Source organism: Melanotaenia boesemani, chromosome 12 (genome assembly GCF_017639745.1).
Source record: "Melanotaenia boesemani isolate fMelBoe1 chromosome 12, fMelBoe1.pri, whole genome shotgun sequence".
Lineage (NCBI taxonomy): Eukaryota > Metazoa > Chordata > Actinopteri > Atheriniformes > Melanotaeniidae > Melanotaenia > Melanotaenia boesemani.
In genome coordinates, this window is record NC_055693.1 from 327,245 (window position 1) to 354,274 (window position 27,030).

At 42.4% G+C, this 27,030-nt stretch overlaps 1 protein-coding gene across 1 annotated transcript in view; it reads left to right on the forward strand.

Annotated features, from left to right (window-relative positions):
- LOC121650714 (kinesin heavy chain-like) overlaps positions 1 to 27,030 on the forward strand; it is a 95,097-nt gene that overhangs the window by 59,396 nt on the left and 8,671 nt on the right. The window contains exons 17-22 of the mRNA XM_042002398.1: positions 6,900 to 7,017; positions 7,627 to 7,703; positions 9,658 to 9,767; positions 23,818 to 23,919; positions 25,074 to 25,134; positions 25,239 to 25,310. Of these exons, the coding sequence (XP_041858332.1) occupies positions 6,900 to 7,017; positions 7,627 to 7,703; positions 9,658 to 9,767; positions 23,818 to 23,919; positions 25,074 to 25,134; positions 25,239 to 25,310 (540 nt within the window). The remainder of the gene's footprint in view (positions 1 to 6,899; positions 7,018 to 7,626; positions 7,704 to 9,657; positions 9,768 to 23,817; positions 23,920 to 25,073; positions 25,135 to 25,238; positions 25,311 to 27,030) is intronic.

Consider the following 27,030-nt stretch of genomic DNA (forward strand, 5'->3'; position numbering starts at 1 on the left):
GACGGGACTAGGGCATATGGTCAGTTTGGTTGCCATAGTGACCAGCTCCTTCATCTAGGAGGTGAAGTCCAGGAGGGATGAGGAGAGGGAGGGTGACCTGGATGGAGGATGATGAGATGAAGGGGGTGGGTCCTCGCTGGCAGCTTTGGGGGTTTCTTCAGGAGCTGCTGAGGTGGTTTTCTTAAGGTTTCCTCTAGACTCTGTCTCATCACGTTGTTCTGGTCTCTCCTGTCTGTTGTTGTTGTCTGAGGGAACAGAGTCTGTTCAGAAAACAAACCAGGCTGGAGGCGAACAGCTTCACTCCTGACCTGTTCAGCCAGAATCCATCTGGCTTAAAAAATGTTCCTGCGGTCCCAGAAGAAGCTGAAATTGTCTGTGAATGAACTGGATGTGTGGTACATGAAGCCAACAGCCACGTATTCAGACTAACCAGCCTTCTGGATCACTCCACTCCTCCTCTGATCGGAGGGAGAGGCCACTGATGAATATCTGGGCATCCAGACAGCTGATTGTATCCAGTAGTTCAATAAAATCCCATTTCAGCTCCTCAGATTGTTGCTTCACAGCATCGTTCCTTTCCACATGCAGGATGAGCTTTTCCACCGTCGGGGGCGCAGCCACATCTGATCCCATCTCCTTGGGAAAGCTCATGACTTTAGTAGGTTTTCCCACATGTATCTCACGTCTTTCACACCAAAGTCACCAACAACCAAAGTCTGAGGCCCAGCCGTCTGCTTTTACTTTCTGAGTTTTTCTTTGGTCTGACCCTGGTGTGTAGGGAGATTTCATCTCAGCCATCAGATGTAGATCCAGAATTCTGCAAACATGTTCTGTAGCTGCATGTCTGCTTGTTGAGGAGGAGACTGGTTGTTAGTTTTCCTTCTGATAGCTGGCCATGACTGTGTCTTGCTAGGGAGAGGGGTTGAGGAGGTGCTTGGTCTGGATGGCAGAGCAGGCCAGCCGGTCACATCACTAATCTCAGCAAACTGGGCTCTGTCTGTTACTCGTCTTCTATTTCCCTGTGAGATGATTTACTCTTTGGCTATTCACCAAGAGCATTCCAAGGAGGACTATCAGTGAAAGAGTTATTACCCTCTACACCGTCCAAAGTTGTATCGTTTCCACCCAATCCATTCACTTCCACATTCACCTGGAGCCGTTGGATCTGTGTTTCCAGCATGGTGATCTTCTGTAGAAGCTTGTAATAGTCATCTGTAGAGAAGGGAGGCATCTAGTGGCTAGTTAGCTTTAGCTCCTGAGTAGCTGTAAATAAGGCGTCTATTTGTAGGCCACGCTGACATGACACTGAAAAGATTGTAAGAGTCTTAAAAAATGGTAGTATCCAACCAAATCTACCACAAAATACAGTCCCAGTGATTAATGAGTATCCAGGAGTCTTTGCTCATATGTTTCTTGAGTAGAAAAAAAGGACTATTGGCAAAAAAATGTAGGCAGAGGGGAGAGCGATGCAGCAAGCGTCAGCAGGGGACAGACCATCTTCAACAAAACTACAGATCTGGTCTGAAAAGGGTAAATAATGCATCACTCCGTAGATGTTTACATAAAGTCTACCAAGAATGCAGTAAAATGAACACCAATGGATTTTTTTTTTATTAGAATTTCTAGGATTTTCAGCCCCTCCTCTACATTTATTCATTAATCATTAAACAACCTGTTGGTAGCAGATCAGACTCTCAGCCAAGGCTTTAGACTGCACCTCTCAGAAATGCTCACATTTAACTTTACCTGCAGTTGATGAATATATTGTTGTATACTTTACTTTACTGTGTAAACATTAGATGCATTTATTACCAGAAAGGCCAAGACACTCATTCTGAAATTTGCATATTCACTAACTGTCAAATAAAATTATGAAGGTCAGTGGTACTTGACTTTTCCTGAATATGTGAATAAATAATAAAACAAGTTTTAATATTTAGTGTGAACAGAGGAAAAATCATTTTTACCTATTGCGGCTACAGGTGGTCCTTCTGGCCGCGCTGTCCTGCTTTTAGATTCCTGGGGTTCTGGACCAGATCATGTGAAAGGTTTCTGTAACAGCTATCCTAGCTGTTACAGAAAAGAGACAGCTCCATGCTGGATTTTACATCATACTGGACCTTGAAGGAATAAATGTCCACATCATCAAGAAGTGCATTAAAACCCACACAGCTCAGAGGGTTTCTGTAGGAACGTCCAAAAGAGTTCATGAAGGAAATTGTCTCTCCACACCTGTCAACTACGTGCACGCTGCCATAGTGCATGAAGCAAGACGTGCACGTAGAAAGAAGGCATTAATATTTATACTGTAATGCCAATCTAGACACAGTTTTTTCTTCTTTGTGCAGTAGCCCCTTTTAGACTTCATAGAATAAAACTCAATTTCCCCCCTCTGTGTTGCACATGGTCCGATGTGCACACAGAAAGCATGTCAATTCACCCCCCCAAAACTGTTTACCACTTGACTCAGAATGGATCTAATTAACAACGTGCCCGCCTACAGCCATGGAGCACATAGACACATATACATGCCGACATCCACAGGAATCAGGAAGTTGTTCCATTATTGTGACGACTGGACTGAATTTAAAGAAGCTGCTCATCCAGAGATACTCCACCCACATAAGAAACATGGAGCAAGTAGTGATTAGGCTGCATACTCCTCCACGCAAGGAACTTTTAATTCCCATCCCTAAATCTGGATATCTGGGTTTACTCACCACGCCACAGGTCTGTTCTATAAAAGACTCTGAGCTGTAGAAACAAAGCCTGCATAACTATAACACTGAGCTGTGCAAGGCCAGAGAGCTGCATTTATCTGGAATGATCCACAAGAATGTCAACAATTCTCTTTGTTTGCTGTGATGGAAAAAACTTCCAGTTCAGCCCAGAGCTCCTCTCCACTGACAAATAAAACCAGTTTACCAACTTTTTTTAGCCAAATAATGAAAGCAATTAGGCAAAATACTAATGCCACATAGTCACACAAGAAAACTCGTCTGTGTCTAAACCCTAGAAATAATTCTGATGTTATGTCACAATTTAAAATGGTCAATTTAAAAATCCTAAAAGAAACAGTTTGGCATTTGAAATCAACAACATGCACTCTGGACATGATACCATCCCACTTTTTTTCACAGTTTTTACCTCAGTAGAAAATGGTCTCCTATTGATAGTTAACAGCTCACTGGCATCAGGCTCTAAAGATGGCTGCCATTCAGCCCCTCCCCTAGACGCCTCTATATTGAACAACTATAGACCGTCTCTAACCTTTTATATCCAGATTATTAAGAAAGTTGTATTTCACCAGCTTCATGACTTTTTAAATTAAAGTGGAAATCTGGATAAATTTTAGTCCGGCTTCCGACCTCATCACAGTCCTGAAACAGCTCTGGTCACAGTGGTAAATGGCATTAGGTTGAATACTGATTCTTGTCAAGTATCAGTCCTGGTTCTGGTCTAGTATCAATCCTGGTTCTGGTCAAGTACAAGTCCTGATACTGGTCTACTACCAGTCCTGGTTCTAGTCAAGTATCAGTCCTGGTTCTGGTCTAATATCAGTCCTGGTTCTGGTCAGTTATCAGTCCCAGTTCTGGTCTAGTACCAATCCTGGTTCTAGTCTAGTATCAGTCCTGGTTCTGGTCAATTATCAGTCCTGGTTCTGGTCTAGTATCAGTCCTGGTTCTGGTCAATTATCCATCCTGGTTCTGGTCAAGTATCAGTCCTGGTTCTGGTCTAGCACCAATCCTGGTTCTGGTCTAGTATCAGTCCTGGTTCTGGTCTAGTGTTATTGCTTGGTCTGTTGGATCTCAGTGCTGCGTTGGATACTGTAGATCACAGAATCCTGTTACACAGGTTGGAAAACTGGGTTGGCCTTTCTGGAGCGGTCCTTAACTGGTTCAGGTCCTATTTAGAAGGCCGGAGTTATTTAGTTACGATCAGCAGCTATGAATCTGAGCGAGTAGCCATGACTTGTGGAGTCCCCCAGGGGTCAGTCTTTGGACCTCTTCTGTTCAACTTGTATCTGCTCCCTTTGGGTCAAATATTACAGAACTTTAGCTTTAGTTATCACAATTATAGAGCAAATAAACACCTGGATGAGGGAGAATTTTCTACAATTACATGAAGACAAAACTGAGATTATTCTGTTTGGTAGAAAGAGAAGAGGGTCAGCATTGGTAAACACCTGGAGACTCGGACTCTTAAAACCACCGACCAAGTTGGTAACCTTGGACTGTTGATAGACTCAGACCTGACTTTCAGCAGCCACATCAAAGCTTCACTAAGAAGCTTTTTACCAGCAACAGGATTAAAAGTTTAGTCTCCCAGTAAGACCAGGAGAAAGTCCTCCATGATCCATCTCCAGTAGGCTGGATTACTGTACTGGTCTTTAACAGTCTTCATGCTCTTTGTTGCTGCCTTTACTGCTTCTGAATGCTTTCTTTGTACCCCTGTAATGCTGTTAATGTAGAAATAAACCATCAGATTGAAGTAGGTGGGGGGGTGGGGGGAGGGGGTCGATGGCGCCCTGGTTCCCGGGGTGTGCGGCTGGAACATTGGGGTGTGTGCTGGCCTACGCCGGGTGGCTATCCGGGGGTTAGGCATGTTGCGGGCCCTCTGCCTTTGGGGGGTGGGGCGGCCGCCTCTGGGCTCCTGGGGCCCTGGGCCCTTCACTTGGGCTGCCCTGGGTGGCCGGTCCCTGGAAGGGCCGGCCGCTGCCGATCTTGGCCCACTGGGACCTGTGCCCCAAGACCGTGGGGGGATCTTGCTGGGGCTCTCCTCTGCCGCCCTTCAGGTGGGGCTGGAGTCGTCTTCATGGTGGGGTAGCTTGGGTTGGTGCTCCGGCACTGCTGCTGAGGGCCCGGGTTTCTGGCCCTGGTCTACCTCTGACCTCCGTAGAGGCATGGTCGCATTTGCTCGATCTCTCTCACCACTCTTCATCACTGATCACTCCTCTTCCTCATCCTCTGCATGCTGACACAGTCACTGAGTTGTCCAGTGGGTTTATTTACTAAGAGATAATTCTTCTTTTTATTTTTCCTGAGTTAGTATCTGGTCGCTGTTATGCTACTTTCATATATCTTTTTGATTTGGTTATTATTTAAAACTCTTAATGACTAGCAGCTCTTTTTTTTTTGTTTTTTTTGTAAAAGTTTTAGGAGGTTTTCTGGTGTGTTCATGTACAGGTGTAACAGTTTGCTGTTTATTGTCTGGTGATGGTGTGGATTGAAGGGTCTTTTCCTTCTGTCTGTGATCTTTTTGTCTCCTTTCTTCTTTCCCTTTTGCTTCTTTTTGCTATTTTCCATCTTTTTCTGTCCCCTCCGGTGAGGTCCAGCAAGATTACATAGATTCCGTGATTCAAAGTAAATAAAGTAAAGAATCGACGAAGGCAGACGCTTTTCTTCTCTCTCCCTCCTCTCCACTCTGCCCTGCTGCTTGTCCTGTCATCTCTGAGACTCTCTCTGCATTTCTGTCCTGAATCTAGAATCTAGAACCATGGATTTGATCAGCTGGTCCCTAAATGAAATCGACCAAATTTATTTAAACTGAAAACAGGCGTGGGGGAGCCTGCTTGTCCTGGCGGAACGTTTTTGGCTGGATATGTGATGGATTCCTGGGGAGTGTGGAAAGTCATGTGCCTGTCGATTTTGTCTGTCGAGGATGCTGAAGACATCTATACATTCGGATTCATGATAACTGGGTTTCTGCTGTTTGGAGCGGGCAGTTTCCTGGCATATCGCAAAATTCGGACACTGTCGGTGGCCACTAGCAAGCTGCCGGATTTCTGTGCCGGTGTGTGTCGAGCTATGAACAATCAGACTTTGGCGTTGCAGGAGCTTAATCGTAAACTGGAGGCTATTCTAGCTCAGAATGGCAAGCTGGTTGCGATTCCGGAGCTCGACACCAACTTTGAGAAGTTGTCGGCTCGGCTGGATGGAAACCACTGAGAGACTCAAGGCAGACAAAACAGCTCTGGCCTAAAACTAAAACAAATGCTGTTATCTGATTCTGCTCCCTGTACTGGCCTTGGATGGCTGGCTATGAAGTTCTCCTGGAAGGTTATGTTGATGGATGCTCAGTCCCCCCGCCCTCCTCTTGGGCGGTGGACTTTTCCTGGATCAGCTCCCAAGGACGCCCCACTATCATCAGGTGGCAGAGACTGGAGAAAGAAACTGGGAGAAAGTTCAACAGGCTCACTTACTGCACACACACACATACACACTACCGACACACCTCCCCCGATGATTCACTGCCTTGGTCGATCCTTCCCCCCTCCCTCCAGTCCCGGGCGGGGGGTCGACTGGATGCGCTCATGTTCAGCTGCGTCCACACTTGGCCGCGATGGGAGACCCCCACCACCACCATGTGTTTCTTATGTTGTGAATGTCTGAATTTGTGCTTTTATGTACTGAGGTGTGCTTTTTTTGTATCTCAACTCTGGGCCCTGAGGCCCAGGGTGGAGATGCCTTTTTTCCCTCTAGCCTCATCTTATTCCCCTCATGTTATCTTTTCCATCTATATCTAATACTAATACAGGCGCTCCGCACAGTGGCTGCTGCCTCAGTCTGCCTGATCCTTTTTGTGCTTACATGTTGTTGCTGTCTACTCTTGGACGGGTTGTACTGGAAGTTATTTTGTTGTAGCTGTGTCCTGCACTGTGTATAATGACAAATAAAGACTCTTGAACTCTTGAATAAATAAATGAATCAGATTTTCAAGAGGAGCCTTACCCACCCCTTGGCAGAGCAAATTTGTTCAGCACGATACAGCAACCAGATTATCATTTTGCTGCTATGATGCTGGACAGGACATGTAAAAAAAAAAAAAAAAGAAATAAACCTGTCTTGCCTATACAAGAATTTGTTTTGTTCATGTTGTTTGTGTGGTTGTTTTTGCAGCTCCAGGCAAAGTTGTCTTCTGTGACTGATGACCTGCAGAAGATGGAGCAGAAGAAGAGGCAGCTGGAGGAGAGTCAGGATGCTCTGATGGAGGAGGTCGCCAAACTCCAGGCTCAAGGTCTGAGACCTCAGCATGTTTACAGGAAATACTGCTCCCTGATTAGCTGATCAGACAATCACAGACCTATCAGTTTACAGGCATGTTAACACTCTAAGCGCTAAAGTCACAAAATTGCCACAAGGACCAGGCCAGAAAGAAAGCCTAAACCTGTTACCAGTTTCCACCACTAGATGGCACACATTTGAATCTTCAGTTTAACACAATTTGTAGAAAGACACCATGTGAAGCCGATGAGAGAGAGCTCATAGTCGGTGATACAGAGTGGATCACAGAGAAAGCCGCAACATGTTGGTGAAGAACTTTCTCAGCTATTAGCATCTCTGATTCTGGAGGGAATATTTTCCTCCTGAGGATGATGATTGGTTGTCTAGTGACAGTGAAAGTCATGCTTCTGTTAAAAATCATGGTGCATCTGTTCATAAAAACATGCCTGAAGCAGCAACAATTCTGAGGCTTTACCTGAGGTCGGGCCAATATTTCTGAGAGTTTCTGGATGTGGTCCAGAAACCCTTCAACATTTTTTTTTTATCATTCACAGTATGACTTTAAAACTTCAAAAACTCCGGCACCTAAAGGGTTAACTCATCTACAAATGTGTGTGTTCAGGTCAGATGCACGAGCTGACGGTGATGGATAAGGAGAAAGAGCACATGAGCCGACTGAAGGATGCTGTGGAGATGAAGGTAAGTTCCTCAGAGTTGGAGCATGATCTGAATTTTAACTGCAGATAAGTTTATTGATCTCATGAGGACTTTAAAGGAGATCAATATGCACATTTATGTAACAGAACTGGACTTTCAGATGTACTTTAGCGATCCAACACAGTTCTGGGAATTGTCCCATCGGTCCTTAATCTCCATTAAAGTTCTGGTTCTGTTCGGTTGGTCCACATTGGAGACCAAACTAAGAAATCTATTGATTAGGTCCTCGGTTTATTCATGTTTCAGAGTGAATCATATTAGACTGTTTTCTGGGTCAACCAGATCCATACTTGTCTAGGAAGGAGAACCAGACCCTTGGTCGGTTGTTCTGGCATTCAGGGATTTCAGGTTGTCCCGGGTGTCCCGGCGTTCAGGTTGTTTATGGACAAACTTGGTCACTCTGAATATTCACTTGACCTCATTAATGTTTCATAATGAACACTGTACCAATCAAAGGAACCTGCAATCTTTGGACCAGATCCACTTGGACTGGTCCAGCAGCGACTTCAAAGGCAAGTTTATTTGTATAACACATTTCATGTAGAAGACAATTCAAAGTTCTTTACATAAAACATTAAAAGCGTCACAGTGGTGCAAGAAGCAATAACAAGAGCATTAAAAACAAACTTTAAAAGAAATTAATAAAAAAAAGGAAGAAAGAATAAGGCTAAAAAAAATAGATCAAATAGAAATGAAGTTCCAGTGTGGGGATCAACAGCTATTCTTATAAAAGGCAGCAAATAGAAAAGCTTTAACCCTGATGCAAAACTGCTGAGAGTTTTAGCTTAAAAGCAGAGGACTAAAAGTCTAGGATCTACTTTCCTGGTCTTAGTGAGGACTGGAGTTCTAGGATCTACTTTCCTGGTCTTAGTGAGGACTGGAGTTCTAGAATCTACTTTCCTGGTCTTAGTGAGGACTGGAGTTCTAGGATCTACTTCCCTGGTCTTAGTGAGGACTGGAGTTCTGGGATCTACTTTCCTGGTCTTAGTGAGGACTGGAGTTCTAGAATCTACTTTCCTGGTCTTAGTGAGGACTGGAGTTCTAGGATCTACTTTCCTGGTCTTAGTGAGGACTGGAGTTCTAGAATCTACTTTCCTGGTCTTAGTGAGGACTGGAGTTCTAGGATCTACTTCTCTGGTCTTAGTGAGGACTGGAGTTCTAGGATATACTTTCCTGGACTTAGTGAGGACTGGAGCTCTAGGATCTACTTTCCTGGTCTTAGTGAGGACTGGAGCTCTAGGATCTACTTTCCTGGTCTTAGTGAGGACTGGAGTTCTAGGATCTACTTTCCTGGTCTTAGTGAGGACTGGAGTTCTAGGATCTACTTTCCTGGTCTTAGTGAGGACTGGAGTTCTAGGATCTACTTTCCTGGTCTTAGTGAGGACTGGAGTTCTAGGATCTACTTTCCTGGTCTTAGTGAGGAATGAAGCTCTAGGACCTACTTTCCTGGTCATAGTGAAGAATGGAGTTCTAGGATCTACTTTCCTGGTCTTAGTGAGTACTGGAGGTCTAGGATCTACTTTCCTGGTCTTAATGAGGACTGGAGCAGCAGCGTTCTGGACTAACTGCAGGTGTCTGACTTTTTAGGGAGACCTGTGAGGACAGCATTACAGTAGTCCAGTCTACTAAAGATAAATGTGGACCAGTTTTTCTAAATCCTGCTGGGTCATCAGTCCTCATGAGGGACGAGTCCAGGTTTTTCTTTTTCAGTAACGGCTTGATGACGGCTGTTTTTAGGGTCTGAGGGAAGACGCCTGAAAGCAGAGACGTGTTTACAACCTGGAAGATTTCTAAGGCCATGCATCCTGAAACATTCTTAAAAACTCGGTTGGCAGGATGTCAAGACAGCAAGTGGTGGTTTTCAAATGGACAAGGATCTCCTTCTGATTAAATTTAATGTTCAATGTTCCTGAAGTTTATGCCTCATGTTCTGCAGAGAACGTTGGAGGAACAGATGGAGAACCACCGAGATGTTCACCAGAAGCAACTGAGTCGACTCAGAGATGAAATCCAGCAGAAACAAAGAGACACTGATCACCTGAAAGAGTAAGTCCTGATTATTAGTGATTAGTGATTATTAGGGGGTGATGGTACGCCAAAATCCTGGTTCGGTATGTACCTCGGTGTTATGGTCACAGTTTGGTTCTTTTTCGGTACAATAAGGGAACAAAATGAAAAATAAAATGCTGCTTAACTTTGGTTTAAACAGGAACATGTTTAACAACATTTAAAATAATAATAAAAACTGCTCTCAGTAAATTCTACAATAAAAGATTGTCAAATAAAACAAAAATGTATATATGTATGTATAGTAAATAAATAAAAAAATATTATGCAACAGTTTCAATATTGTCCTTGTAGGAAAATGCTACATTCAGATCATCAATATCTTTTAGGAAATCAATGATGTAATCAAAAAGTCCAAAGTCTTAATTATTTTAAATTTTTAAGAAATGAATGTTCTTTATTTCCTTTAGTGCAGCATGAAATAGAATAGAAGCTTTATCGTTGTTGTACAAGAATACAACCAAATTTCGTCAGGCAGCATCTCTTACAGCAGCTACTATCCCACCAAAACAAGCTTCTCACCAAGCTTAGAGAGCTCATCAAGGATTTCAGCCAATCAATCCAGTTCAGTTAAATTAAATCCAGTTCAATTCAATTAATTTCAGTTCAGTTCAATTCAATTCAGTTCAATCCAATTGAAATTCCTCCTTTGAGGAGCAGCAGTGTGGTTTTCGTCCCGGTTGTGGAACAGTGGACCAGCTCTACACCCTCTTTGGGGTCTTTGAGGGGACATGGGAGTTTGCCCAACCAATCTACATGTGCTTTGTGGACTTGGAGAAGGCATTCGACCGTGTTCCCCGGGGACTCCTGTGGGGGGCACTCCGGGAGTATGGAGTGCCGGACTCCCTTGTACGAGCTGTCCAGTCCCTGTACGACCGGTGTCAGAGCTTGGTCCACATTGCCGGCAGTAAATCAGAATCGTTTCCAGTACGGGTTGGACGCCGCCAAGGCTGCCCTTTGTCACCGATTCTGTTCATAACTTTTATGGACAGAATTTCTAGGCACAGCCGAGGTGTCGAGGGGATCCGGTTCGGTGGCCTCAGGATTGGGTCTATGCTCTTTGCGGATGACGTGGTTCTGATGGCTTCATCGGGCCGTGATCGTCAGCTCTCACTGGAGCGATTCGCAGCCGAGTGTGAAGCGGCTGGGATGAGAATCATGAGGGTCATGTTCAGGAGTGAGGGAAGGATGGAGCGGGAGATGGACAGGCGGATCGGTGAGACGTCCGCAATGATGCGGACTCTGCATCGGTCTGTCGTGGTGAAGAAGGAGCTGAGCCAAAAGGCAAAGCTCTCGAGTTACAGGTCGATCTACGTTCCTACCCTCACCAATGGCCACGAACTGTGGGTAGTTACGGAAAGAACAAGATCGCAAATACACCGGCCGAAATGAGTTTCCTCCGCAGGGTGGCCGGGCTCTCCCTTAGAGATAGGGTGAGAAGCTCGGTGATCCAGGAGGGGCTCAGAGTAGAGCAGCTGCTCCTCCACATCGAGAGAAGCCAGATGAGGTGGGTCGGGCATCTGGTCAGGATGCCTCCTGGACGCCTCCCTGGTAAGGTGTCCCGGGCACGTCCCACCAGAAAGAGGCCCCGGGGAAGACCCAGGACACGCTGGACGGACTACATCTCTCAGCTGGCCTGGGAACACCTTGGGATCCCTCTGGATGAGCTGGTGAATGTGGCCAGGGAGAGGGAAGTCTGGGTTTCCCTGCTTAGGCTGCTGCCCCGCGACCCCACTCCGGATAAGCGGCAGAAAATGGATGGATGGATCAATCCGATTCAGTTCAATTCAGCTTAATCTAATTCAGTTCAATTCAATTTAGTTCAATTCAGTTAACTTCAGTTCAGTTCAATTCAGTTAAATTCAGTCCAGTTCAGTTCAATTCAGTTAACTTCAACCGCATTCACTTGAATTCATTTCAGTTCAGTTAAATTAATTTCAGTTCAATTCAGTTCAGTTCAGTTCAGCTCAATTCAATTAAATTCAGTTCAATTCAGTTCATTTCACTTAAATTCAATTGAGTTCAGTTCAATTAATTTCAGTTTAATTCAGTTCAGTTCAGTTTAATTCAGTTCAGTTCAGTTCAGTTAAATTCAGTTCAGTTCTATTCAGTTCAGTTCAATTCAGTTCCATCCAATTCAGTCCAATTTAATTCAGTTCAGTTCAATTAATTTCAGTTTAATTCAATTTAGTTCAATTCAGTTAACTTCAACCGCATTCACTTGAATTCATTTCAGTTAAGTTAAATTCATTTCAGCTCAATTCAGTTCAGTTCAGCTCAATTCAATTCAGTTCAGTTCAGTTCACTTAAATTCAGTTGAGTTCAGTTCAATTAATTTCAGTTCAGTTCAGTTCAGTTCAGTTTAATTCAGTTCAGTTCAATTCAGTTCAGTTAAATTCACTTCAGTTAAATTCACTTCAGTTCAATTAATTTCAGTTTAATTCAATTTAGTTCAATTCAGTTAACTTCAATTCAGTTCAGTTCAGTTCTTTTAACTTCAACCGCATTCACTTGAATTCATATCAGTTCATTTCAGTTAAATTAATTTCAGTTCAATTCAGTTCAGTCCAGTCCAATCTAGTCCAGTTCAGTTCAATCCAATTCAGTTCAGTTCAGTTCAATTCAATTCATTCCAATTCAGTTCTGTTCAGTTCAATTCAATTCAGTTCCATCCAGTTCACTTAAATTCAGTTCAATTGAATTCAGTTCAGTTAACTCCAATTCTATTTAATTCTTTTAAATTCTATTCAGTTTAATTGAGTTCAATTCAATTCATTTCAATTCAATCCAATTCAATTGAATTAATCCAATTAATCCAATTCAATTCAGTTCAATTCAATTCAATTCAATTCAGTTCAGTTCAGTTCACTTAAATTCAGTTGAGTTCAGTTCAATTAATTTCAGTTCAGTTCAGTTTAATTCAGTTCAGTTCAATTCAGTTCAGTTAAATTCACTTCAGTTAAATTCAGTTCAGTTCAATTAATTTCAGTTTAATTCAATTTAGTTCAATTCAGTTAACTTCAATTCAGTTCAGTTCAGTTCTTTTAACTTCAACCACATTCACTTGAATTCATTTCAGTTCATTTCAGTTAAAATAATTTCAGTTCGATTCAGTTCAGTCCAGTCCAATCTAGTCCAGTTCAGTTCAGTCCAATTCAGTTCAGTTCAGTTCAATCCAATTCAGTTCAGTTCAGTTCAGCTCAATTCAACTCGATTCAGTTTAATTCAGTTTAATTCGATTCAGTTCAATACAATTCAATTCAATCCAGTTCAGTTCATTCCAGTTCTGTTCAATACAGTTCAGTTCATTTCAATTCATTCCAGTTCAGTTCTGTTCAATTCAATACAGTTCAATTCAGTTAAATTCAATTCAATTCAATTCAGTTCAGTCCAGTTCAGCTCAATCCAATTCAGGTCAATTCAATTCAGTTCAGTTCAATTCAATTCAGTTCAATCCAGTTCACTTAAATTCAGTTCAGTTGAATTCAGTTCAGTTAACTTCAATTCAGTTTAATTCTATTAAATTCTATTCAGTTTAATTGAGTTCAATTCAATTCAGTTCAATTCTACAGTTTCATTTATTGTCGAGGGGCAATTAAAATGCATAAGGAGCAGCGTTGAAAGGACAGCCAGGACATCAGACAACATATGGAGTTCTAAAATCAGAATACAACCATTCCAGCATCTGCAGTGCGGACAAAGGTGGACCTTCTTCTCTATGTTCTGCAGCATGGACATCATAGCCTGTGGCCTGAAGGAAGGAAGAGTGTGGAATGTGTGATGGGTCCTCTACCATCCTGAGGGCTGTGGGCGATGTTCGTCGGCTACAGAAGGCAACCAGAGCAATGTTAGGGTGTCTAATGACTGTAGAGCAAACTAAGGTTCAACCGATACATTGGTCAGCTGATGTATCGAGTCAGTATTTTTGTGATTTACTGGTACTGATGTCGGCTGATACATGGGTGTGTATTGATGTGATTTCCAGACGGCTCCACAGAGAGCTCTGTGTTATTGGAGATGCAGTACTCCTTCCCCACCAGCAGAGGGCTGGTGGAAATCCTGCTACATCAGCTTCAAAACAATGCTGAGTTTTAGACTTAGTTAACTTTACTGAGTGCACTGAGGGAAATGATATTTGTTATGAAATAATCTTGTACATCATCAGCTTTTTCAGATCTCTGACAGCAAAATAACTTCGCACAGCAGCTGATCGGTCCCGGTGATCAGCTGACAGACATCAATTACATTCCACTGATCTATAAAGTCAAATAAAAGTTTCAGTAAAAACTCCAACAACTTCTAAACCGTCTGGTTTTGCTCTATGAAGTCTTGAAGTAGCTGCAGCACAAAGCTGGAAAAACTCTGACACCTGCAGCAGGTGAGTCAGCAGGAGCAGAGACCTGGGGCATTATTTATAAAGCTGGTGTAGGTACAAAAAGCGCGGAGTAGCAGAACATTGGATTTGCGTGTTGAACCGACATTACGAAGGATTTCTGGTCTAGCAACATACTGCTAGACATAGCAAGACCCTCAGGCTCCCCCTGGATTGTTATCGTGTCTGGGAGGCGGCACAGAAGGCGTAGGGACCGGCGGCAGAAGTGAGGCTGCAGAGCGGGCCTGCTAGCCAGGCTGAAGGATCAGCCCCTTAGGCTGGCACTACAAAGCATCAAACACCAAGCACAATGCCAGATCTGGGGACTCATTTTTAAAGCTGACATAGGAACAAAACCGGCATATGCCAAATATAGTCAACGTTTGTGATTTATAAAAACCAAACTTGGTGGGAGAATGTTCCTACCTCCACTGAAACTCTGACCCAGGCATACACACAGAATCTGGGAAAATGGGAAACTGCGACACCACAGGTCCAGAATAAAATCAAGGAGAGCCAAGTAATGCTATTGATGTGGGCGTCGAGAATGACGCCGAGACTCTTGACCTGAAGGGAGGGGAAAATGGTAGAACTGTCAATGTTGATGGAGAAACTGTTAGACTTGGTTAGAGTGGAGGGCGTACAGACAAGTAGAACCTCAGTTTTACTGCTGTTGAGTTTGAGAAAATTGGAGGAGAACCATACTTAGATTTCCTAGAGACAGAGAGAGAGGAAGGTGGAAGGGAGGAGTACGATTTGGAGGAGATGTAGAGCTGGGTGTCGTCTGCATAGGAATGGAAGTTGATATTATATTTATGGAAAATGTAGCCAAGGGGGAGAAGATAAGTGATGAACAGAAGGGGCCCAAGACTGATCCCTGGGGTACACCGGCCAAGACGGGGAGTGACTCTGAAGTGAGGACCTTGGGTTGAATGAACTGTGTATGGAGTAGGAGTATGAGAAACACCAATGGTTGCCAGTCTGTTTAGGAGGATGCTGTGTGAGATGGTGTCGAATGCTGCTCTGAGATCTAAGAGGATGTGGATTGTGAGAAGACTGGAGTCAGCTGCCATCAGCAGGTCGTTGGTGGTTTTTAACAGAGCAGATTCTGTACTGTGGAAAGGATGGAAGCCAGACTGGAATTGTTCGTAAAGGTTATTATTAGTGAGGTGTTTGTGGAGCTGAGAGGCGACAACCTTTTCCAGAATTGTGGAGATGAAGGGAAGATTAGAAATGGGACAAAGGTTATTGAAGTCAGACGGATCAGCACCAGGTTTTTTGAAGGCTAGTGGAACATATCTGGTGTTGAGGGAGGAATGAATGACGGCAGTGATGTGAGGAACCAGTGAAGGGAGACACGCTTTGACTAGGACTGTAGGGAGAGGGTTGAGCAGGCAGGTGGAAGGTTTGGATTTCTGAATCAGTTCAGAAATATCAGATGGGGATGAAAGAGTGAAATCTGAGAACGGGTGTGGGATAGAAAGAAATGGAGGTAGAGGGTCTGCGATGGAGACAGCAGCTCCTCCAGTGGCAAGCTGTTGATGGATGTTAGAGATTTTTGATGCAAAGAAGGACAAAAGGGAATTGCAGAAGTCAGCTGAATAAAGTTGAGGAGGGAACGTGTCCGGAGGTTTTGTGATTTATTGAACAGTGAAAAGAGAGATTTAGCATTTCCTTCATTAGAACAGATTAAACCTGAATAGTTTGTGGATTTTGCTGAAGCAATACAGTCCTTATATAGAAGAATGTGGCTATTGAATGCTTATGAACGGTGAGTCCAGTTTTCTTGGCAAGGTGTTCAAGCCGGCGTCCTTTGGCTTTAAGTTGGTGCAGGGCGGGAGTGAACCATGGAGCAGAGCGGGAGAAGGAAACACATAACACACACACTGTGTTTCAGTGGAGTGTTGGAGAAAACCTTAAAAATGCACAAGTAATAAAGAACAGGTACTTCTTCCCATAGTATTAAAGTAGACAGGTACTAATTTCCCACTTTCCTAATTAATACGGTACTGTTCCACACATTTTCTTTCTACCTTTCTCTTTAGGGTCTTCTCCTGCGTGTTCTTTGATGGATCAAAATATGACAGACTACTTCTCTCAGTTAACTAATTTATTAATTACAATTGATATGAGAAATGTGCAAATACAGAATTCTGGATTCGTATTGTCTGTCCCCTGGACTAATACAATACGGAGTCTGCTGCTGTTACAGTCAGAACTCCCTCTAACTGATCCTGGAATCCTTGTATAGGGGTCTGAATATACACAGTTTTGCTGACTCATGCTGGAGTTGCAGAAGTCTGGTTGGGTGTAGTCACAGATTGATCTCATGCAGATGTCGACCCCCCTCCGTGTGACATCCATCCATTTGGTGGCTTCGTGTGCTCTGGAAAACAGGGACAAAGAAACCACACACAAACAAACAAGGTATCTCCTCTGAACTCCGGTTGACCCAGAAATGTCCCTTAAGGGTAACATTCCACATGTTGTTTTACTAGCAACACCCTGTTAGTCAGTATATGAGCTTAAAGATAAGATATGATTAACAGAGTAAGAATATAAATGAAAATAAGTAACACACCCAAGCCATCCCTTGATGAGTATCTCTATAAATTTCTTTACAGGAGCAAAGATGTTAAGAAGGTTGTTGAGGTTTTCATTGTAGTTAGAAACTAAATTATCAGGACTGGAAAAATTGCAAGGAGTGGGGAGGTTATTTATGGCAGATGAAAATTGTCGCGATTGATATCCTTGATTTTCCTGAAGGAAATGAAACGGGGAGGGTGGGTTTTATAAAGAGACACATTTAATTTGAAGGAGATTAATTTATGATCAGAGAAGGGAATGTGATGGGCTATAGAATCAGTAGGAATTACACCAGAGCAGCAAACCAAGTCCAGAATGTGATTTTTGGAGTGAGTAGAGAAATTTATGTATTTTTGTAGTCCAAAACTGTTTAGATAGGATCCAAAGTCTCTGGAAAGAGGATTGTTGTCCTTGTTCATATGAATGTTGAAGTCACCAAGTATTATCAGGTTTGGAGAGAGTGAGGATAGATGGGCCAGAAGAGCCGCAAAGTCATTCAAAAAGTCCTTATTGGGTTTAGGTGGTCGGTACACAATACATAGATCAATGGGAGTTGAACCAGAGAGTTGTGAGGCCATATATTCAAATGAATTCAGTGCCAGAGCATCAAGTGGCTTTAATTTCCACTTCCATTCGCGAGACCACTCCCCCTAATGGAGCCGCGAGGTTTATACATGTAAACAAACTCAGGTGGAGTGGATGAGTTGAGATGAATAAAGTCATTGGGCTGTTGCCATGTTTCAGTTAAACAGAGAAAATCCAATGAGATCCTGGATGAGATCCCCCTTGTTCGTAAGAAAACGGATCTTTAACAGACCGAAGTTGAGTGTGGTGACGGGGTTAGCCGACCTAGCTAGGCAAGCTAACACAGCATGATCAGTGGCATGGCAAATGGACAGATTCCCGGGATTCACCCCATGCCAACAGAGTCAAGGAGAACAGGAGCGGCGGGGTTGGCCGACAAAGCCAGCAACAGGAACAAGGCAGACCTCAGGGTGATCCAGGGAATGCCAGGACACCGCGTAGGATCCAGATCCCAATTGGGAAAACGACAAGAAGCAAGACAGGGATGCCTTCAGCCTCACCAGATAACCACCACGTTTGCCGTGTTTGCGGTGGCATTTCTGGAGGAGGGCTGAAGCCCTGAACAGGTAAGCCGGAATGCTCGATACCAACAGGGAGAGAGTTGTATGTTGGCTATAGTAAAATGCTGATGGAATCAGCAGAGACTCCAAAAGCAGGAAGCCAAGGCATATAATCAACAAAAATATGGACCACAGGGAAAGGGAGCAGACGAGCAGCCACGTACACCAGTGCCATCTGTAGCCACCTGCTAGTGGTCGCTGCTTACTTGGGGATGTCATAATCACCTCTTTAGTCTTAGATGAATTTAACTGAAGACAGGCGCCCTCACACCAGCTGTGTTTGCAGAGTTTTTGACAGGAAGTGATGATTCGGATGCCTCTGGGCCTTCTTCTGTTTCTGCTGTTGTCCCTCTGGCCTCCTCACTCTATAGAATAAAAAAGATATTTTATACACAAGAAAATGATTAAAATAGCAGCAGCAAGCAACTACTTATTTCAAATTAATCAATGAAAGATATTTTAGGTACAAAAAAAATGTAAATATCTCTTCTTCCACAGTCCTAATCTCTGTGATAAGGCAGGCATCATTCACATGAGGAAGGGCCTTAAATCTGGAGTGAAGGACTGTACATATGTGGAGGTAGTCTTGACAAGCAGTTTATCTATTAGTTGCTATGCATTGGTCTAGTGGCAGCAAGTCCGAGTAGCGCCTGTCCTGTTTTATTGTTTTTATGTAGTTTACAAAACCAAAAAAAAAGTTTTTTTTTTGTTTGTAGGTTTTTGTGCATTTTTCTGTGCTCTTTTTTGTGTTTTTCCCATCTGAGCAATGCATACTGCCTCTGATAGAGCAGTGCACACTAGGGAGAAACTGTAGAAACAGTTAAGGACAGGATACAGTCTAAAACATCTGATTCCAACTGAACTGAAGGCGCCGTACTGTGGCTGCAGAGCTGAGGCTAAAATAAAGGCTAAGATGAACAATATGAAGTGGAGGTACAAGCCTTTTCTGCCCTGTGTTCTCATGGGAAATGTCAACTCTCTGCCAAACAAATGTGATGAACTGGAGGTGCTTGTGAGGAGCAAACATCTGAACAGGAAGGGCAGTTTGATTTGTCCATTGGAGTCCAGGCTGAACGACAACACACCAGACTCATGCGATATACTCGCTTCACAGCTGTACAGGCAAATAGAGATATGAAGAGGAGCGGGAGGTGGAAAGGTGGGGGGGTTATCCTATTCTTTTAATCAGAGATGGGTTAACCCCCGGAACGTTAAGGACAGAGTATGCTGTCTAGACATTGAACTGTTTTCAGTTGGTTTCTGAGCATTCTACATGCCACGGGAGATTCCATACCTAGTTTTTATTGTTTACATTCCACCTAGAGCGACACCTGATCATGCATGTGATGTCATGCATGATGCATGTTGCTAGGATACAGAGCCAACAACTGTATGCTTTCATCGTGATCACGGGGGGTTTCAATTCCATCTCTCTCCTCCTGCCTGAATAGCTTTGTACAGTATGTGGCCATCCAACAGGTGGCTAGATCTGTTGTCTTGAAATGCTCCTTAAACAACTGAGTCTTTAGCTTGCTTTTAAAAGTGGATAAGGACTCTGCGGATCGGACGGAGTTTGGTAGATCGTTCCACCACCGGGGAACAACAGAGGAGAAGAGTCTAGCTACTGATGTGGTGCCACCTTGTGGTGGGAGCACTAGGCGTCTTTCACTGGCAGAGTGTAACTGTGGAGAGGGAGTGTAGCTCTGGATTAAGGAGTGGAGGTAGACCGGAGCCGTTTGGGTTATTGTTTTGTAAGCCAGAAGCAGAGCTTTGAATCTGATGTGCTGCAACTGGAAGCCAGTGGAGAGCGATTAGCAGCGGAGTGACATGAGCTCTTTTGGGCTGGTTGAAGACCAGACATGCTGCTGCATTCTGGATCATCTGCAGAGGTTTAACTGAGCATGCAGGCAGGCCAGTCAGTAAGGAGTTGCAGTAGTCAATGCGTGAAATGACCAGAGCCTGGACCAGGAGCTGGGCCGTGTGTTCAATCAGGTAGGGTCTGATCCTCCTGATGTTGTAGAGAGCAAATCCGCAAGATCCAGCAACCGAGGCAACGTGGTCCTTAAAGGTCAGCTGGTTGTCTACCATGACACCAAGATTCCTGGTAGAAGACGTAGACACAAGCGTGATGGAGTCAAGCTGCACACTTATCTGTGGCGGTAAGGAAGGATTGGCTGGAAAGACAATAAGCTCAGTCTTGGACAGAATTAGCTGAAGGTGGCGATCCTTCATCCATGTGGAGATATCAGCAACATGCTGATATTCACATTGAGACGTTGTGTCGTCAGGTGGGAAAGAAAAGAAAAGCTGAGTGTCATCTGCATAGCAGTGGTAGGAGAAGCCTTTTTTTTCTTCTTTTTGTTCAAGATTGCTCCGCAGATGGCTGCTTCGGTGTGTTGGTGCGCATTGTTTTTGTTATTCTGTGCTTTAAACAAGTGTTTCAGCTACAGTACCCAGAACCCTTTCACCAGTGAAGAGCTCATGAACATTAGGGAAACTACTTCTGCACACTTGGTTCCAGCTTTCCTCTCCCCGACAGCAGAATTACTGGATATTCTGATCAAAGGTGCCCTCACCTTTGACTATGCAGTGAAACGCCGGAGGAGAGGAAAACGTGCCGGTGCACTAGTGCGTCTTCACTGGCGTGAACTTCGAACACCGCTTCCGGCAATATTTCTCTCCAATGTGCTTTCACTGTGCAATAAACTGGATGAACTGCAGCTACTGGTGGGAAAAAGCAGAGACATCTCTTCTTCTTCTGTTTTGTGTTTCACGGAGACATGGCTGTGTGGATCGGTACCGGACTCTGTGTTGCAGCTGCCAGGAATGTTGCCACATTTTTTGTATTTCTGTGAATTATGATGTTTTTCAGTGTTCTTAACGGTGCCTGATGCAATGCACCCAATTTGTTTTCTTCTTTACAATGTAGTAGTAATAGTATTGCGTAAATGATGTATTATTAGTTCTCTCATTTCTCTGGTTTTTATGCTATAGTACCCATAACTACTTAAAAAAATTGTTATTACACATCTGACTGCAAATACATTTTCAGTAAACCACTCAACAAATAGGTAGTGCGTATTTTATTGTGAACAATCAAGCACTGATGTGCAAAAAACAATAGCTTAAAGTGTCCCAGTTTTTGTCCCTTAAACAATTCCCTTCGCTATCTGAAGGAGTCTTGCTTTGGGGACATGGGCCTGGCTCCGTCAACAACAAGGACAGCGACTTAAGCTGCATTATAAATAAATTTAGCCTTAAATTTGCTACTGATTCTATAATTGATTTCGCTAATGGGTTGATTAATATCTTAGTAATTGCCAATGGTACAGCAGTTCACTAATAAACCAAACAGCCGACCAGTGTCTGTCTGTCTCACCCACCCTCAAAGGCATCATTGGACTGCTGGAGATGAAGGTCCACTGCTGGGTCGGACTCAGACAATTCTGAAGCAGCAGAGCATAAAGGCTTATTGTTCCATTAAATATTGCTTTTGTAAACATTAAATGTTGTGTTTCGTGGAAACTTATGAAGAACTAACCCAGTCTTGGAATACAGAAAATCTAAATGGGCTTCCCAGTACCAAGGCTGTAGGCAGACACTTTCACTTTGCCATGCCATTGAACACATCATAATAACAGAATTGACCTTCACCTAATGCTCATAATTACTGAGCAGAACTTGAATGCATCATAATAAAATTCAGTGTAGTCACGTAACTGAGCTTATGCTGCTGGAGCTCTGACTTCGTGCTGTTAGGCAGGTTAGTTCAGTACCTTATTTATAAGACACCTGTAAAAAAAGTTCTGGTCAAATAGCTTTATTGTTGTAAATTATTACACTGGCTAAACGCTAGTTGGTAACTGTGGCAACAGAAACTCAGACGCAGGGCTGGAGACACATCAGATCATGTCTGTGACAGCGCGTCACTGTGAAAGCAGCCTGCAGGCTTATTGAACGATGTAGGAAACGATCTGTGGACTTTGACTGTTTGAAACAAAATGTGGCATCATCCTCTGGACACACACCAGCTGTAAGAGCTGCACCCGCCCTCTGAAATGATTCCTTGTATAACGTAACGTAACTGCCACTGACTGAGCTGCAGGTTCTGAGTCAGAGTCAGTTACCTTGGCCTGGGGTGTGTGTGGGCCCTAATGGGGTATGGGTCCTTAGAATTATCATCACCTTTCCCCCCATACGATGGCGCTGTTTGTCTTATCCACTTGTCTTTGTCCATTTACATCCTTCACTGAGAAGCTGAAGTGCTTCTAAACAGGAGATTATAACAATGGAAAACAATGAAAAGGAGAAGTCAATCTCTGACTCCGCTAGTGTCGTAGAAAGGTTACCAAGAGTCTGGAATGAGTAAAAGTAAGGAAAATGAACACAGACAAATACTTGCAAGTAATAAGAGCAGTCGTCCTGACTCGTGTGAAGTCAGGAGAGACTCTGCTGGACCAAAGTCAGTCAAAAGTTTTATACCTTTCTGTTTATCTTTGAAGCTCATCCTGAACAGATAAGACCAGGACAGAGTGGAACCTTCCATCCTCAGAATCTGGAGTTGGGTGCGTAAATCTGTAGATTGGTATCGTAACCAACATATGTTGTCTTTAAAGAGTTAAGCTATGTCCCAGATCTTCGACTGTACCAGCACCAGCCAGCACCCAATATCAAAGTTCTGAGGAGATTGGAGGTCACTTTGTCCCTTCAGTGAACTTTAAACAGTCAGAACAGAACATAATGCACAGTGAACAAGTGTAATATAGGAACAATCAGTGTGAATACAATTAATAAATGAAAGAATAAATGTATATAATAAAGGAAGTAATTATAGGTGTGATTATAATATAATATATAGAGCATAATAAGTCAAATTTCTTCTACACTAGCCATAATGTCTGCTGGCCAGAGGCGGGGCTGTACTCAGTGTTTTACGGAATAAGCATGTCTGGTTTATTTCGAGGCAGCTACTCTTCTATGTGGGAACTCAGTACGCCTCGGTTCTGTAGCGTAGGTTCTGTACCTAATGTTTCATAGCGTAGGTTCTGTACCTAATGTTTCATAGCGTAGGTTCTGTACCTAATGTTTCATAGCGTAGGTTCTGTACCTAATGTTTCATAGCGTAGGTTCTGTACCTAATGTTTCATATCGAAGGTTCTGTACCTAATGTTTCATAGCGAAAGTTCTGTACCTAATGTTTCATAGCGTAGGTTCTGTACCTAATGTTTCATAGCGTAGGTTCTGTACCTAATGTTTCATAGCGAAGGTTCTGTACCTAATGTTTCATAGCGTAGGTTCTGTACCTAATGTTTCATAGCGTAGGTTCTGTACCTAATGTTTCATAGCGAAGGTTCTGTACCTAATGTTTCATAGCGAAGGTTCTGTACCTAATGTTTCATGGCGAATGTTCTGTATCTAATGTTTCATGGCATAGGTTCTGTACCTAATGTTTCATAGAGAAGGTTCTGTACCTAATGTTTCATAGAGAAGGTTCTGTACCTAATGTTTCATAGCGAAGGTTCTGTACCTAATGTTTCATAACATAGGTTCTGTACCTAATGTTTCATAGCGTAGGTTCTGTACCTAATGTTTCATAGCGTAGGTTCTGTACCTAATGTTTCATAGCGTAGGTTCTGTACCTAATGTTTCATAGCGTAGGTTCTGTACCTAATGTTTCATAGCGAAGGTTCCGTACTGAATGTTTCATGGCGTTTGCTGCATAGTGTATGTTTAGTACAGTATGTTCTGTAACAAATGTTATATACACAATGTTCTGTAGGATGTTCCTACTGATTATTACTCATTATTTATTTTTACTGAATAATGATTGTTATTGATAATAACTGATTATTATATGTGATTATTAATAATTAATAGTTCTTAATGCTGATTAGTGATAAGTGGTTCTGACTTCTTTTCCTCTCAGTGTGAATCAGGCTCTGCAGCTGGAAACAAAGAAGCTTCAGTCAGACTTTGACAAACTGAGATCTGAGGACCAGGACAAAGCCCAGAAACTCCAGAAACTGCAGTAAGCTTCTTCTTCATTGGTCACGGGCCATCTGACCATTAAACTAAGATTTACTGGAAACAAATGTTCCTTCACATTTGCTTTTTCTTCATTTCCCTTTAAATCTTCTGAAATCTGGAGTTTGGGATGAAAAGTGGCTGCAGATCCTCCAGCTTCTCCTCACCACTTTTACATGCATGAAAAACTGTTCTGATGGTTCTGTCATGGTTTTCTTTAACATAACTCAGATATCTGTGGATTGATCATGAGTTTGTGTTAATAATAAACAATTATGCAAAAAAAAAATCACCCAAAAAACTGAGAAACTGGAAGAAGTTTAAAATTTTTGATGAGCAAAACATCCTGAAAACATTCATATTTTATCATGCCCGTAGCCCCACCCGGCGGCGACAGGAAGTGAGTTGTCAAGTTCAGATGTTAAGTTGTTGCTGTGATGTTCAGAAAACTGAGGTCTGTTTAAAGGATTCCTGTAAAACCGCTATCCTTTGTTACCAAAACAAGAAAATGCTGCAACTCCAGACCATGCCGTTTATATTTCAGAATGTTGGTAACAGTCCCATCTAGTCACTGACTGTTAAAATGACTAGTCGACCAATGGGATTATGTATCTCATAATTATTAATTCATTATTATGGATCTTATTTCACTTTTCAGCTTTGAAATCTTGCATGAGGTTGTAATTAAGTCCAACGTTCCTCCTCTTTAAATGTTCGAGCATTGCAGACATACTTCTGTGGTACACAAGGTCCGCTTTACAAATCTCAAATGTATTTCATTTATTTTATAAGTTTAACATGAAGTTATTTCAGAATTTTGATGTCCTCTGCCGCCGTTTTGTTCCGTGGTTGGTCGCCATATTTTTCCCCTGGCGGACTTTATTGAGCATGTGCAATTCTCAGCAGAGATAGAAGACGATGTCGCACTCTGTAGTTTTTTTCTTTTTCTTTGCGCATGTGCATTGTGCAACTCTCCAGGCTGGAAATAAAGTTGTGAAGTGTAGTTTGACAGCCTCAGGATGCTGCAGGGCAACATTACCAGGAATGTAGAGAATAAAAGTCAGGGTGGCATCAAAACAAGTCAGAAACACAACGTTTGATGGTAGAAATGTATATATTTTTGCTTTATTAGCAGAATATTTTCTGCTCTGTTTTCAGGTTCCTGTACGAGAAGAGAGAACAAGCCAAAGAGGACTTGAAGGGTTTGGAAGAGACAGTGGTATATTTCTTTCATTTTAGGATTTTATCATTTTAAATTCATCACATTTGAACAAGCAGCTCTCAAATCTGAAATCAGCTCAGTTATGCCGTTTTATCCCACAGACCAAAGAACTGCAGACACTGACCCACCTTCGTGAACTGTTCATCCAGGACATCACGTCTCGAGTCAAGAATGTAAGAAAGAAATCAGTCAGGCTGTTCAGGAAAGAAGTTATGAGATGAGTGATTTACAAACTCTTCCACACATGATCTGAAACACAGACATGCAGATCACATTTTAGAGGTTCAAAAGTTAACATGCAAGTTCAAGTTCAAATTCAAGTTTTATTTTTTTTACTTATTTATTTAGCACATGTTAAAAGACATAATGCAAAGATTATTTATATAAAAAACAGTACAAGTGCAGGTAGAGGCAGAAAACCCATACGGGCTTATATTGAAGCCTCCACCTCAAAGTTACGTTACAGAAGTATTACATTTTTGTTAATTTACAATTTATACAATATAAGTTACAGTTCCACAGATCAATGGGATTTAATTAGAACTTTTTTCAAACATTTCTTATAAGATTTAAATAATCTATTACTTTCCTCCAGATGTGAAAATTGTTTCCATAATATGCAGCCTCTGTATCTTAAAGAAAACTGAGCTCTGGTTGTGACATATTTAGGTACATGAAAGTGTTGTAATTGACGAGTATTGTACCTGTGAACCTCTGCATTAGTTTTAAAATAAAGTATAAAATGTTCAGGAATAGTACTTGGATGGAAATGCATTTTATACATGAAGATACAAATTTGCATAATATTGAGATCATAAATATTAACAATATTAAGTTTGTAAAATAAACCATGGGATGGAGTCAAAGGCTTAGAATGAGTTGCAATTCTGACAAAACGCTTTTGAAGGATCAAGATTTTATTGAAAGGAGATGGATCGGTGCTTGCCCAAACAATATTGCAATATGATAAATAAGGATAAATCAAACTGTAATATAGAGTAAGTAAGCATTTTGTATCAACCAAACGACTAACTTTCCATATGATTCCTATTGATTTATTGAGTTTACTAGTAACCCAATCAATATGTTCCCTCCAACTCAGGTTCTCATCAACAATTACGCCTAAGAATCTTGTGATTGTGATGTGAAGGTGAAGTTCTTAAAATTCAATTGAATGTCATTTAATTCAACAGTAGAATTGAATTTACACAATGTGTTTTTGTGATTCTTAGTCAACCCGGTCATGGTTATCCCCAGTTGGATAAAAGATAGAAATTCAAGAACCAGTTTTTTTATTTAGTTATTTTTTTCTACCTTGTCCTGTTTGTCATGGTGGCGGCAGAATGATGGTCTGGCTGCTGTGTTGTGTCGAACAAGTTTGCTTTGCCAAGAGGAGCTTTATGGGTATAAGGCTGCTCTTGATGGTCTGATTATTTATTTATTTATGTAAATCTTATTTATTTTAAATTATGTGATCTTGCTGGACCTGACCAGAGAGGTCAGAAAAAAAGGACAGTAATGGAGAGAAGCAAAAGGGAAAGTAGAAAAAAGTAAGTAGAGACAAAGATCCAGCAGATAGAAGCAATGAGCTTCAGTCCAACCTAACAGCAGACAAGCAGCTGCTACACCTGTACAGAAACACAGCAGAGAATTTCCTACAGCTTTTACAGGTAAACTAAGCAGACAATCATCAGGAGTTCCTAAAAATTAACCAAGACAACAACAACATGTATCACAACAACAACCAAAGAACCAGAAACACACACACCTGAACCAAAGCATCTCTTAGTGTATAAACCCACTGGACACCTCAGTGCTGAGTCAGCATGCAGAGGATGAGGAATGAGGAGGATCAGAGATGAGGCCACGCCTCCACGGAGGCTAGAGGCAGAC